Consider the following 15,932-nt stretch of genomic DNA (forward strand, 5'->3'; position numbering starts at 1 on the left):
AGGCAGTCCAGCGGAGGGCTACAAAAATGATCAAAGGAATGGAGAACCTGTCTTATGAGGAAAGGCAGAGAGACAGGCAGGTCTGTTTAGCCTGGAGAAGAGAAGACTGAGAGGGGATCTCATCAATGCTTATAAATATCAAAAGGGTGCATGTCAAGAGGATGGTGCCCAGAAACAGGAGAAGGGGCAACAAGCACAAGCTAGAACACAGGAAAGTCCGTCTCAACATGAGTAAAAACTTCTTTACTTTGAGGGTGACAGAGCACTGGAACAGGCTGCCCAGAGAGGCTGTGGAGTGTCCTTCTCTAGAGATATTCAAAACCCACCTGGATGCATTCCTGTCCAACCTGCTCTAGGTGTACCTGCTTTGGCAGGGGGGTTGGACTAGATGATCTCTGAAGGTCCCTTCCAATGCCTATGATTCTGTGATTCCTCTCTTAGGTTCTTATCGCCAGGCTCTGAATGCAGCTTTCAGAGAGTGTGACCTACTTAACTCTTTAAAAGGAAGGGGTGATTCAAGAAAGGATTTAGAACTGTAGTCCTTATGTGGCTGTGTCTTGTTACAAGCCTTGCAAGTAGGATTTCATATTCACCTGTGCCCAAAGATTCCTGTTTAGTTCTCACTAGCTGTGTGCTCCACACCCATGCTTAGTGTGCTAACTCTATTCACAAGCATCCCAACCTTCTGTGTACACTGAGTAGGAAGAAATCCAAAGCAGAGGACTCTGAACTTCATTTTGAGAATCCCTTACAGGATCTAGTGTTAATACATATTTCACAGCATCTCCTAGAAAATGAGTATGCTGTAACAGTCATAGCTTAAAGAAAGGAACCACCAGCTTGATGCTGAAAAGTGTTATTCACAACTATTTAGGAAAAAAGAGAGAAAAATTGGTTATGGTTTGGCATTTTTATCAACCTTTTTTACTTACCTTCACACAATGGTATGTTGCATTAGCAGCACAGACCAAGTTATTATTAGGCCAGCCATCCAAATCTGAATCCTCACCACAGATGCGTCCATCTCCAGCATAACCTGTCCTACATTCACATTTGTACATAGGATCACTGAAATGGCCCAGATAGATGCACTCTGCAGACTTATGGCAGCTGTGTGTCTTGTCCTTGCATGGATTCTCAGGTTCACAGACCTGTAACAGATAGAGTGTACTTACTGAAACCAAATGATCTTCACAGACAGCTGTGTGTGCCTCAACTTTGTCAAAATCAGACTAGTCGTTTAGATGCATAAATACAGGAACTTTGTTTTAATTGTGGTTACTAAGTCATACTGCTCTGTCAGTTCAAAGCTCCAGACAATGTGTACAATGAAAATAATTAAAACAAACCACAGGAAAAATTGGACATTATTCAAAAAGCAATTAAAGTGATTAACATTTTCAGAACTCTATCTACTTTCTTCCAGATGTCATTAATCCCTAGAAATTAACTGCAACAAAGTAGAATGTAGTCACCTCTTTCCTTTAGTGTTCTGCCTGTCAGTATGCAAGGACTATCTTAATGTCTTAAATCAAAGAGACCCTAATGAATTCTCACATTCCCTTCTAGTAAGTTTTTGTCACCTTTCTCTTATCACTTTGCTTATTTTCATTAACAGTATCTGAGAATCTTAGGCAGATGTTTTACATTTAGACTTCATATGTTGAACTAGCCGCAGATTGATCAACAGCAACAAAGAGAAGGCATCCTATGATGTCCATTTTAACATTTTTGTCTTGTTTATCAAAGAGTAGTCTTCAATATCACTTCCAGTTCCTTCTGTCCTTCACCATTGATAGGTGTTGGCCCAATGGAATTTAGGGAGTGAGAATGTCAGACATATGTCTGATGATGCCCACATTAACAGCTTTATATTTATGGAGAGAACAATCCTGATTCTTCAGTTTCTGACCCCCAGAGTAAGCATAAACACCTGAGAGAAAGGAGTGCAAAGCAGGGGAATGCTTGCTCCTGGCATTTTACACTCATTTCGTGCAACTGTACAAATGCCCAGAGAAAATAAAACCCTTAAAAAAAAAACAACCCCAAATTCAGGTTTTTTTTTTTGTGCTTGAACCAAAAATACCCTGGAATAGCAGTTATCTATTTCGGGTTATCTTTGTTTGGTACCCAAGTTTATCACATTCACAGATATTGTCAGGTGAAAGTTACTTGGTTTCAAAGCCATCAAATTCTCTTTGACATCACTTACTTGCTTCTCTGTCTTGGCAGCTTCCAGCCCTACGCCATAGGGCTGACTTCCTTTATAGCGTGGAGGACATGGCAAGCAGTGGAAACCTGGATTTGTGTTCACACAGCGATGGACCTGATTCACCTTAAAGCAAACATCTGACACAGCTATACACTGCAGGAAATGAAAGAAAGAAGAAACCAATTAGATGGCTGTGCAATTCCCAAATAACAAAAATTTCACAGTGATTTCCTGATGTTAATGGAAACAAAGTCAATACCTCATCAAGATCCTCACAGGCGGTACCATTGCCAAGATAACCTGCTGGGCATGGCCCACATGACCAAGACCCATCTGGGTAACTGTTGCATTCTGCTCCAGGAAAGCAAGGATTTGACAAACACCCATCTGGCAAAGCCATATAAAAGTGTAAGTTAAGTTAGAAGCATAAAAGGCATGTAACACTTCATTTAAGAAACAGGTATACTCTGTTCATTAGCTTAAGTCACATCTGATGCAACAGACTCTTATGAAAACCCTTAGAATTAGGGTTATAAAATGCATTTAATATACTATGGATTTAATATGAAAATACTACAGATTGCTACATCCAATTGAATGCATTACAGCATATGGAAGCCTTGTTTAAGAAATGCATCCTTGGTCAGGAGAAGTATTAAGAATATATATAAAATCCCACTGATCTAACAGTACCCAAAATAGTTAAATGTGCTTTCCTGAAAAAAGGTATAATTAGTAGATTTTTGTAGTGTCAATTCATAATTATTTATTAAATAAACAACAGCAATAATAATTATTCAGACTGAATAAAGAATGACTAAATACCAACCAATTGGGCAATCTTTCTTATTGCACATATCATGTTGCTTGGTATCTCCCACACATGGCTTTCCTCCATACTGTGGCTCTGGACTGTTACAGAGTCGAGATCTCTCACGAATTCCTCCTCCACAGGTTACAGTGCAGGCAGACCATGGAGACCAAGGACCCCACTGGCCGTTGACTAGGATATGCAGAAGAGAGAAGAGTATCACGGGCAATATACTGGGGACAACATCTGGTGCCAATGACAACAACCCTTTCTTCAGATTCCTGACTGGAGACAGTTTCTCACTATGCACATAGGAGGAAAGACACTGGCAAAGCCTTACACTGAGATAAGAGTATTTCAGAAACAAACAAACAAAAAAATATTTATTTTTTATGGGCATTTTTTGGCCAATAATTAAAACAACACGTTTTGCCCACTGGCATGGTGTATTTCCATTTAAGTTGATCAGAACAATGCCTTCAAAGCTCCCTACTAAGCTTTCATCTTGTACAGAAAGCAGGGTGTGACCACGGGATACAAACTTCTGCTCAGCCAAACCTGAGCTCTATGAGCAACAGTATGCTCAGTAAGGTCGCAGCTATTATTCTTTGTTTGTAATCCATGCATCAGTGCATCTTCAATAGTATTGCTTGACTCGGTATAAATAACTTCAATTATTCTTCTGCACATTTTGTATTGGTACAGCTACTGATTCTGTTGTCATTAATCCTGACTTTTCTTGGTATACAAACATCTTTGAAGCAAACTCTGTTTGTTCTCAGTACTGCAAAAAACCATAAGGGCAATAGTGTGTGTCCTTAAATGAATAATCCTGTCACTAATTTCACATGCACAGGTAGATCAAAAAATAGATGAAGTGTCTATTGCTATTTAAGTACTATTGGGTTAGAAGCTTGACATCAGTTTCAAGCTCATATCCCATAAGTAGAAAGGAAAGGCTGAACAGAGGAGGAACTGAAGATACACAAAGGGAAAAAAGTAAGGAAAAATTATATGAAAGGAAAGTGAAAGTGGGTGGAATGAATGGTCTCTAAAAAGGTTAAAAAGTATAGATGAGGAAGAAAGAATTATAACAATAATTAAATGTGTTGAATATTTGTCAAATATGTGTGCATGCTTTCAAAGAAACCTGGCTATTGGGGGACTATACGTCTATTCCTAACAAGTACAGTATCAGCTTCCTTTTAGATAGACATTGTTTCTATTTTTGATATGCAGAGATAAATCACTAAGTTATAACATGAAAATGTCCTAAACTCTTAATGTTTAAAGCCAAGTCATAATTTACATTTCCAAAGCCTCTGACTGCATTGCTGTCTTCATTTTAAGAGCACACTTTTGTGCTACTAAGCTACAAATTACATTTTCCATCATAGAAATTCACTGTAATTTAGATCTGAATAAAGAGAAGGAGTTCAGATGGATTATTATTGCATCACCTTGGATTCAAGACCACAGACATACCTGGACATGGAACCTTCTCACACTTCTCTGTTTCACGTCCATTTCCCACACAGTTTTTCCCACCCATCTGGGGAATAGGGGAATTGCAGAGGCGGATGCGGGTAATATTTCCTATTCCGCAGGTAACGGAACAGGAAGACCAGGGAGACCAGTGACTCCAGCCACCATCTTGACGTACTGCCAGAGAAAAGAGCAAAACTCAAGGAAATAACTCACCTGCAGCAGTAATACAAACTCACTTGTGAAGTTAACTTTCTAGTAAGACTGTCATTGCATCTGATGAATGTCCCATCTCTTTCCTACTACTGTCACTTACAAAGCCCAGCTCAGACACTCAAGTACAGCTTTCTGAAGAATCTCAGTGACAAACATATGACTAACATGCACGTTAGATATTTTACTCTAAAAAAAACCCAAACTTGTCCCAGTGAAACAAATATTTGTTTGAAACACACATTTGGATATCTAGCAGCTTCAGCAATAGCCTTAGGTACTGTAATAGCCTGGACATAGCAGCTACCTGCAACAGTATTAACTGAAGTTCTGCAGACAGACCATGATCCTTCTAAATGCCTTAAATATAAAAGCAGTTTGATATCTTGAAAAAGTCTTCTATGGTTACTGTATTCCTAAAAACTACTAAACTAATGGAACGGGCCAATAATCGTGAATGAATTGTAGATCAAAACATGATTCCATGTATCATGATTATGAACTGAGTCAGGTCTCCATACTGACTTCAAACAAGAGACTCCAGTTCATAATGTTAAAGAAAAGGTAACCCACTATCTTTTTGTTTAACAGAGCTGAGCCCAGAATGCACATATCTATTGAGTTGTCAGGAAAAAGAGAAATATTTAAAGGGGCAGGTGGGATAACAAAGAATCTAATGATAGCTACTTTAGCTACACATATATGAGTGTTTAAATACATACTGTTCTGACTAGTGAGTGTTCATGCCAAACTCAGACTAAGCTTGTTTTCACTTAGAGAAGTCCAAAGAAGCTTTAAAAAAAGGAAGAAATTTTGTTACTTACTGCGATGGTCACATTTCTTAAAGCTGCACATCCTTGTCTGGATGTGTGGTCCTGTACAAGCACTCCTGGTGACATCACACGACCTCCCACGCATCTGAGTCCCAGAGCCACAGGTAACTGAGCACTTTGTCCAGTCTGACCATGGTGACCAGCCTTCCTCACTGTCATCAGCTGCAGAGCAAAAGGTACAAAAAAGTACTTAGCATTGAAAATTGCTCTATTATCCTGGTCAAAAGATTTTCTCTTCTCTGTAGAACGTATGACTTGTCCTTTCTTCTTCTAATTTTGCTTTTCCAAGCTGCCACTGAAGTTAGGGGTCACAGTTTAGTGTAACGAGAGGTTAGCATGAATGAAAATCCTGGATCTTCATGGACTTCTGTGTAGTGTGTTTGCACAAGGCACTGACCATTGGAGGAAGAAGATAATCTCATCCCTAGAATGGACCGAGCCAAAACCTTGAGTTCCAACTGCCTTTGACTTCAGAATCTAGGTCAGTATGATGAGATGTGGCCCCACATCTGAATACAACATGATGGTGAATGTGATCAAGAGCACATCTTAATATGCTCTATGCTTGAGTACGCAAAAAACTGAGTATATTCCAATGCATTTTTCTTTAGAACATCTAAGTAACTGCTTTCGTCTGTAATAGACCTGTCTAACCCACACTGAAGTCACTTACTTAGTGAACTTACTGGAACTATTGTCACTCCAAAATCTAGTTCATAGCCTGCAATGATGTCTTAAATGAACCTTGACAATCTGTTCCACATAAGTAAAGCATTCTATCAAAAGAGGATATATGACAGAGAAGAAATAAAACAGAGTAACAGCATGACAACAACAGAGGAAAAATAACTTGCACACTTAATTATTGCATCAAACCGTGTGAAACTTTTGATCTGGATCTTCAACATCCTCCACAAGGAGACAAGAAGACATCCTAACTTATGTTAGTCTGTTTTAACCAGGCAGTATGGAAAAGAAACAATAGTGCACAGCGCTACTGCAAACCAACTCCTTGCCTTAGAGTAGTACACATCTAATCTTTAGTGTCCACCTCAGCTAGGCAAGTTATCAGCTTACTTCTAAGCAACCAATATAATCACTGAAGAGAGACCAACTCCTCCAGAAAGTAACTTCAAGCAGCCAAGTTACTTCATATGATCCTTGTGTACATATAAGTTTTTCATTTGATCTTACCTGCCTCAAGCTCTTACTTGTTTTGACCTCTCCAGCACAGCAGTAGCTATTTTAAATATTGCCAAAGAGTATTTTTCTCTTCGGCTAACTACTCACAGTGAGAGCAGACTGGACAGCATTCGCCTTCAACAAAAGATGGATCGGCACAGGAGACTGCTGGGCAGGTGATTTGATGGCACACAATTTTAGAATCCTACAGGCAAAGAAATCAACTTACTGACATGCTCACATACAGAGGCAAATAAAGGTGTGCATCTAGGGAAAGTTTCATGTGTGAAAACTCTTTTATTTGTTCTAAATATCATAGACATGGGGACTACTTTTTATGAATATCAGTAAGTCTAGGCCAAGATCTGAGTAAGTGTGACCTGATCTGGAGCAAACCCACTGTCCATTTTTGCAGAGAATAATAACGTTTCCAAAACCTTACCTGGCAGGTGCATTTGGTGCAACTATCTACAATCCAGCTTTCATTATCTGCAAAGACACGGCCATCCTGCCAGCAAACTGACTGGTTCTTCAGTGTTTTGTTAGGCCCAATCAATTCCCACATAATTTGGTTCTCTTCAGACTAGAGGATAAAGCAAATGGAAAAAAAATAAAAATGTGTACTTCATAAACAAATTATTTTAAATAAGGCAAAACTGAGATACTACTGGATTTCATTCTTCCTTAAAAAGTGTATTTTTTACATATTTATGTACATAAAGTAGAAGAGCTCGGGTACTGCAATACTGCATAGCAATTCTTCAGCTAATAGTACAAACACAGCCACACAATACTAAGGGAAATCTCTTCTTAGCAGTACAATACAACTCATCTTTAGATGGGAAGATTTTAGTCCCGAGACATATGGCATAGTAATAAACTTCCTTCAGAAAGAAGTAATTTATTCAGAACAAGAAGAAGGGCAGATTTCAGTAACATGTCACCTTCTTAGGTCAACTATGAAAATCCCATATATTCACTTACAGTTTACGTATCATGTGTAGCCACTTGCTGATATATTCATAAATGGTATAAGCGTAGTAACAATGCCTCAACAGTATACAGGCAAGATTCGTTAGGTTTGTTAGCTTTCACTTTCCAAACCTGCAGTACCTTTAAGAGGATTGATTTCCTCTGTGTATGAGTGCATGTGTGTGTTCTTTTAAACCCAGTCTGTGAAAACCAAGACTTCATTAAAGTGCTATACTCAAGAACTACTTAACTAGTCCCTCTGAAAATGCAGGTTGTCTCTACATGATGCAGATATACCAACAGGCATGCATAGGTACATGCAGAAACTTCCAACCACCTGTGGTATAAAACAAAGAAGGAAAGAGTACCTCACAACAGACTTCTTTCAGTTCTTCAGACTTACAGGTACCTACCACTTTTTGGAGGTTATCGGCTAAGTTGTTCACTACGATGCGCAGGCCGGTGAGCTCTGTGAACATCGTTCCCAGCTCTTCACAGGAGCGGTCACAGAATTCAGCCTTCTTCTCTGACTTCTCACCCACATACTCAGTTGTGACAGCAGGGCTCAAGTGAAGGATTTCAGTGCTCTCATTGATGGTGTTCACTTCAGCTGGTAGCAAAAGAGGAAAAAAGAGCTGCATATACAGAATTCTTCCACAGATTACAGATTTTCGCTGAAATTACAGATTGGCACCCATGGGTAGGGTTTAAACACATGTATTTTGGCACAGCTTCATGCTAGATTATACCCATGAATAAAAGAGAGGGGTTAGATGTCAGCTGGTTCCAATTATAGGCTTTCCCTTTCCAAAATTAAGACCCAAGATGTGTCTCACATGGCCCTAACTTTAAAACATTGTGGCACTGCAACACATTAATTTATGAAGAAGACATAACAAAAGGACACTATCAAAAAAGCAAACCCATTTTATCCACTAGAGCCATGAAAGTTTTCATATTTTTTCATGAGCTATCCCATTTTCTTGATGCAGAGGAAAAGATAGATAGATTAATTCTGAAGTGAAATGGAGGTCAAGCTAAGATCAGGCTGAATATTTGATTATCACTCCGAACACTCCTTGATCCGGCAGACCATAATTAAAACACAACTTCATATGCACAATACAGGGAGAATTGGACACATTCTATCAGTTTAAAAGACCTGTCTATAGCAAGTTCTTGGGAAGGAATATAACAGAAAGTATCAGCAGGACTTAACAAAAAAAGAACTAAGATAATTAAATAAAACGGTCTGCATTCTGTTAAGCATTTAAATCTCCACCAGGTAAATATCTCATGGATTCCATGGAAGCTTCCTCTAAGGACTCAATGGTACATTCAACTTTGGTATCAGCTATACTATATCTATCCATGCTGCTCTAGCTCTTGATAAAGACTTGTTTACCAGACTTAGTAACATTATAATGACTCAAGGTTACCAACCAAAGAGAAGCTAAGAATATAGCAAGTTAAAAAGAAAAAATCAGCACAAGAATGTGAGCTATAAAACATATGCTTCAAAACACCCCAATACTATCAGTGTTGATGAGTCACAGAAGGTGGCAATGCTTTATAAATTTTGAGGGCTTGATCTGATGCTTGATTATCCAATGTAAAGTGTTATATTTAATTGTACAAGCAATGAAAATGGGAGCAGTAGTATTTGTCATTCGTTTAGAAGGCTAAAAATAAAAATAAAAACAAAGAACCAACCCATAAGATGACATTAAATAATTACTTCTCAACCATACTTAAAGTGATTGGCTTGATGTGCCTTTCACTTAGCTATGAAGTATCTGCCACTAGCCAAGGTCTACAATAAATTGTTCACAGTATTCCAGAGTTGAAGTAATTATCCAGCTTCACTTACAGGATGGGAGAAAACCAATATACCACATACATAGCAGATCAGAACTCTGTCATAACTGTTGACTTCAGCTTCTTTTTGATTCCCTGGAAAGAATGCAATTTTCCTACCGCATTGAAAGACTAGGTTTCTCAGATTCCCCCATAGCACTTCTCAGGTCATTAATTTCATATTTTTCAAGCCAACATGGAGTGTGCCTTGACCGGAACATTCTGAGGACATTAATAAAGCTGCAATCTCAGCAGGAAACATAAACCAAAACTATGTTAGAAGAACTAAATCCACACTTCCTACTGATACTTGGCAGCAACTGAAAGAAGATGCTGGGGGATCATTGGGAAATCAGTTCTCTGCCGCTGGCTTCCTGCTAATTTCCTAAGGGCCACATGATTATCTTTAAAATGAGAAACCAGAAGAGCAGAATGTGCATCCTTTCACATATGCAAATGTCATTCTGTTGATCTAGCTGAAGAAGGGATTTTATTGATGTGCCTATTTAGGCATGTTTTTGTCATCTCTCATACCCTGCGCTGTGTGTAAGTCCGGCCTAAAGTATTTGCAGCCACCACACTACAGAGATACTTTCCTACCCTCAACCCAACAGCAATCCCAAGCTACCATTTCACCATGCCTCACATTCTCATACTAGGATTAAAGATGCAGTAGAAAGACACAGTCCTGTGTCCTCGGAGCTGAGGGCACTTCGCTGCTAACATTTGCCATGTGGGACTCTCACATGTAAATTTGGCATCTTAGTGTCTACCCCAGCTCAACAGGTGAGCCATCAAAATGGGAAAATATTTTTCTACCTTGTGGTCAGCAGCATATCCCCATGGCTTTTCAACTGGATAGGCAATGCCAGAAAATCAACCATGCATCAGCAAGCCTCTCAAGTAATTTTGATGGCCTCAAGCCACAGTGTGCCATTAGCCCTCTTCTGTTGTTGCACAAGTAATTTCCATCTTGTAGTGTTCTCTTGGTGTTGCAAAGTAAAAGTAAAAATACTGTGAATTGAACTATTTGCTAATACTTACCAAGAAGGATAAAACAAACCCTGTATAATTTATTGGACAGATGTGATAACAAATACAGTAAAAAATATTATCTGCTGATTATTAGCTGCCACAGCTGCCTCCTAAGGTACACATCAGCGTCAAGAACTCAATTATCCCTTTAGGCTCCCACTGTTTTCCACTCTAGAGTAGAGGTTAGTAACCTCCCATTTTTATTTGATGGTATTTCTAAACATTTGCCCAACTGATAATAATGTAAAACATTTGAAGACACCCTCTTTTGTTGGTTTTGCTGGTTCAATCTATCTACACCTAGGGACCTCATCCACTTGAATGAGACTGTTCTGTCTCTGACCGCTGAATGTGCCCTCAAGGTTCTACTTCACCTTCTGGGAATTTTGTTTCCACTGGTAAATTAAGTAGGATAGCTGAACTGCATCATTCGTTAAACCATCTCTTTTATTCAGATTACAATTACATCTAAATACACATTCTATTTTCCCACAGCAGTCCTGCTCCTCAAGCATTTTCTTCCACTAACAAAACTGAAAACCAGTAATAAGTAGTTCTGAGTAGTTTCTGGTACAGAAAACAGCTTGGCTGGGGTAGATGACAACCAACAAATGAGAGCGTATCTTCTTGTCTGTGCCATCTAAGGCCACTTCTATTCTAGCCCACATGACTCATTTCTAACACATCATCACATTTGGGTTTGAGGTCCTGCAGCCAGGCACACCTTTAGAACGTATGAAATAACCAAGCAATATCCTTTATCAAGATTTAAAAAGAGACTAGCAAGCTCAGTTAATTTTTTGTGCATATACATGTATACATCCCCCTATATATACACACACATTTATATATCTTATAGAGAGTTTTCATTACAAAAATCTCAATACTCTGGGCCCTTTTACAAGTTAAGACCTGCTACTCTTTAATTTCTGGGGTTTGCATAAACAAGGAAAAAGTTCGCTTAATTCATTTGCTCTTTGTCCCATGCTTTGGCAAAATAACATAGGAAGTGTCTTTATTTCCGTCAAGATCTTCAAACAAAACCCCAAAGTCCTGACTGCCTTGTGTACCTACCACATTCCTCTGGTGGAATCAGCTGTTTCTGATTCTTAACTGAGCTCCTGCCAGTTACAAACACTAGAAAGTAAAATAGCCAGCACCTCCCATGAGCTGAAGTATAAAACCTTAGTGCATACTTGATAAATTTCATGACGAATCCAACATACTTTCACACACAGAGGGCTCCCCTCCTAGTGAGGTCAGCATGAACTGGACTAACAAGAACACATGGCAGCTTGTCACATACATGCCTTCCACACCCCTTTTGGCTTTTTCTTATTTTCCTTAGGTTGTTTTGATTAACAACACTTTGGGATTTAAACCCAGCGCCTCTTTCAGTCAACAAACTTATTGCTGAGGAACTCAGTGTCTTTAAGACTTGAAGACTTGCTCACAGGCCCATTGAGACTCAGGAGCAGAATTCAGAAGCAACTTTTCCAGTCTTGTGCTCAAAGAATCATGGAAATCTCTCAGAAGAATGTAGATATTTTCGTACATATGCATTTTTCCTTCTGTTTCTAACAATTTCTTGCCTGACAGCTTTTCTCCCAACTTAAAAACAGAAGCTCAGAGTTATAAATCTAAGCAATTAGAACTAAAATAGTAGCCTAGAGTGTAGAAATAGTATCTCAGTATGACTGACAAATATATTCCTAATACCACCAAAAAGCAACTGAATTATCTTTTTCTTTTTTAAATAAGATTCTTCTACCATTTCATAGAGATCTGTTGCATGGCTTTAGGATAACATGTCACCATTGACATTTCTCATTTTCAGAGTCAACTGAACAGTATTAATGAGGTAAAAAAGCCTTACTTGATTGGCTCTTCTGGCATCCTTTTTTACGTAGAACATCCTCTATTGAAGTATCAAATATTAATTGAATATTTTGCAAAAGACCCTGTAATAATCATTAAAAAAATTGTTAGATCAATTTAGGATTAACCAATAAATGGTCAGTCTCAAACCCATGCTGCTGACTGGATTTAGCCATAAGTAAATATGTAAAAAACAATGTATGAGACATTCAACTTGACACACACTGAAAAAAAAAATTCTGTTGATAGTTTTGTTACATATCATTTCTATGCTATAAGCAACAAAATCAGGTATGTTCTGAAATAGGTCATAATAAAACATTTTTTAATCAGCAATAAGCTCAAATCTCCATTTCCACGCAGTTAATTTTAGATTGTAGTTCTACGAGACATTGTCATGAGGTCAAAGCCAACTTTTGAAATTCCTGACCCATTGCATTCCCATCCTTATCCAGTCATTCTTATGTACCATACCTCACTATCTCCTCAGTTGTGCTGGTACTACCCTGAGACAACACTATAAAGCCAGACTAGCATCTGTTCCATGTTAAATTTTTTTTATTTTTTTATTTTAAAAAAAAAACAGATTACTTTAGTGACTGACTTAACAGTACAGCTCCAAAACCAATTCTGTGAGCAGAACTGATGGTCTAGGAAGGGAGGCAGGAATGGAGAGGCTGTGGGCAAGAGTTTCTGGTTTTCCTGCCAAAACTGGTCACCCTATGGAACCACATTCCAGCATGTCATGCTCTGACTGACAAGTAGATGGCAGAAAAGGATGGGAAAGAAAGGGCTTTTCAAATTCTTGAAACCATGTGTTGAAGTTTCATTTCAGCTGTGAGTGAAAAGAAGCCACCCTTAAAGCACTTGGGCCCGATCACATCACTGCATGAGGTAGGAAGAAACTTTCATTTTATAGAAAAACCAGAAAGTTTCTAACAAAAGAGAAACAATAAGTATTTTCCACAAAAAAAAAAAAATCTTATTTACAGGACTGATCAAATAATTTTGTTCTTTTTTTTTTTTTTTTAAATTGAAACAAAAGTTTATTCAGAATGGCAAATCGGGATACTCTGTTAGGGGATGGGCCAACACCATGTGCTTCAGCTACATTAAAGTCTTTCTTTCCTCCATCTTTCTTTTTCAAATAAAATTTAATAAATATTGTCAGGTTCCTATGACTTGAACTGATATATTTCAACAGACAAATAGGCCTTCAAGACATTTCCAAAGAATTCTACAAACCACCACAAAAAATGCAACATGTTCAGAAGTCTTAAATCTGGAAAAGAAAGTGTATGGTTGCATAGGAACACCTTTAAACTGGTTTTGTGCACTTTTCCTGGCCTTAGACATCACTTTACTAATCCTTTATTTTCAGGAACCCCAAATTCACACCATACATCCAGCAGTGAATAAAAACACACTCTGGAGAAATTCTGCTTAGGAACACTTCTGACCCCACTAAATCCAAGAGGTGATGGGACAACAAAACTGCACGTATTGCATCTTCTCAAACTAGTTGCAGCTCTGTTATTACCTCACCAATGAGCCGAGCTCTTCCAGGTTACCTACCCTGAAATGATTCTCCCGAATGGACCCTTTCGCCACATACATTCTGCTGTTCTCTGCTTTCAGCTGCTCATAGAAAGGCTCCTCCAGAATGAAGCTGTCAATAAGGTCACAGCCAACATAGAGGTTGTAGTTCTCCCCTGTTATTTGCACGGTGAGATTCTTCCACTGCGAGTCAGCAAGGTCCACATCTTCCAGGGAAATCACGTTCTGGAAGCCATCCACCCAATAGATAAGGTCCAGGGTGTTGGCCCGGCCATTGGAAATAATCTCAAACTGCCTCTCACTGATGCCAGGACCCTCTAAAGCAAGGATAGTGCCTCTAGATTGCCTGTCCTGTCTGAGGGTGGCTGAAAGGATAAAGCCCTCATTTTGCTGTATGAGTTTGACAATCTTTTTTAATTTCTCTGGTTTACACGGAGGTATATGGTCAAACCGAATGAAACGATATGCTGGGATAGTGGGATCTGGACCCCGAAACACTTTTGCTCCAATTGTCTTTCGGTTTATGTTACTGATTTGGAGTAAATCAAAGGTAGTCTCCTCTTCCTTGTCACCATCTGAAAAAGTTAACAGTGTGTGACAATGTGTCTACAAAAAGTGTTATAAGAAACACAACTCTTCAGAGTATACTTAGTAACTGCAATTATGAGACAGACATGAAGATCAGCAGAGTAAACCCAGTACTTTCCTACTCCCACAAACAGAACTGTTCCTACTAGCATGCAAGTGAATCATATTTTCCACCTGTCATCTTCATTTACATGATAACTCTCCCCTTCTCTCTGTGTAGGTACAAATATGTTTGATTCTATAACTAAACATATGGCTATATATTTTATAGCACTATATAATATAGATTGATATATGAAGACATGCTGTATGTTCATGTATATTCTTATGCATGAATGCACATAGCAATGTAATCATTAAATACTTTTTATATAAATAAATATAAGGCAGTTGAGCCAATATCTATATTTTGCCCGCCAGCTAATAAAAATCAAATTATGAGACGCCACGTGGCCACATGACAACAGGAAGCAAGAGACTTGCTTTTTAAAGATTCAGGCCAAGAAGTCAGATGTAAATGAGGGCCTGGCACTGTGCCAATTTACATGCTATTTATATTTGGTCTGTAGAAGTCTACTTCTCTACCTCTTTTTCAAATGTTCACCCCACTCAATGATTCTGCTTATTTTACTTTTACCACTGCAAAGGAAAGTATAATAGTAATTATTTCTGAGATTATATACATTTTGACCAACAATTTCTAATGAAAACAATTTTTCAATATTTATTGGGGAATATTCATTTTACAGTAGTAAAATGTATCTACTGAATAAAAACCTCAGCAACTACTATTGCAGGCACTTGTGAAAAAATCATATGATTACTTTGCCCACTGTAGCTCAGGTGAGCCAATGTTTTACACCAGCTTTTAGCCTTGGGAGTTACTCTGTATCTAAAGAGGTGTCAGAACTTACCCTGAGCACTCGAGGAAACCCACAGGGTTATCAACACAGCAAGCCAGAACAGCCCACTCCTCTGCAGCATAACTCCTATGAATAAATCAAAAACTAGTAAGTATTAGGGAAACAATATTTATCAACTACAAATATTTTAATTTACCACATGAAATGCCATAAACAGAACTCTCATTAGAAGCAACTATAGATATAAAAATCAGAATTTCTATTCTGTCTGATTTATGTAATACCTGTTCTGGGGTTATTCTTGATGCCAGTGCCAGAAGTAAAACATGACATCAAGTGAAGGGAGTAGGAATTCTTGACAATAAAACTCCTTTTTATGCAAATGTCTCTAATAATAATAAGGAAAGACATACAGAAAATACACACTATTATTTTCTCCATGATTT

General features: G+C 38.3%; 1 protein-coding gene across 1 annotated transcript in view; it reads right to left on the bottom strand.

Annotated features, from left to right (window-relative positions):
* Nucleotides 1–15,607, bottom strand: part of THBS2 (thrombospondin 2) — a 31,518-nt gene extending 15,911 nt beyond the window's left edge. Inside the window, exons 1-12 of the mRNA XM_074144662.1 lie at nucleotides 15,538–15,607; nucleotides 14,054–14,610; nucleotides 12,477–12,561; nucleotides 8,122–8,318; nucleotides 7,179–7,319; nucleotides 6,845–6,941; nucleotides 5,546–5,716; nucleotides 4,509–4,685; nucleotides 3,042–3,215; nucleotides 2,472–2,599; nucleotides 2,213–2,365; nucleotides 933–1,151 (exon numbers count right to left, since the gene is read on the bottom strand). Coding sequence (XP_074000763.1) covers nucleotides 933–1,151; nucleotides 2,213–2,365; nucleotides 2,472–2,599; nucleotides 3,042–3,215; nucleotides 4,509–4,685; nucleotides 5,546–5,716; nucleotides 6,845–6,941; nucleotides 7,179–7,319; nucleotides 8,122–8,318; nucleotides 12,477–12,561; nucleotides 14,054–14,610; nucleotides 15,538–15,607 — 2,169 coding nt within the window. The remainder of the gene's footprint in view (nucleotides 1–932; nucleotides 1,152–2,212; nucleotides 2,366–2,471; nucleotides 2,600–3,041; nucleotides 3,216–4,508; nucleotides 4,686–5,545; nucleotides 5,717–6,844; nucleotides 6,942–7,178; nucleotides 7,320–8,121; nucleotides 8,319–12,476; nucleotides 12,562–14,053; nucleotides 14,611–15,537) is intronic.
* Between the last annotated feature and the right edge of the window lie 325 nt (nucleotides 15,608–15,932).

This window comes from Numenius arquata, chromosome 2 (genome assembly GCF_964106895.1).
Source record: "Numenius arquata chromosome 2, bNumArq3.hap1.1, whole genome shotgun sequence".
Taxonomy (NCBI): Eukaryota; Metazoa; Chordata; class Aves; order Charadriiformes; family Scolopacidae; genus Numenius; species Numenius arquata.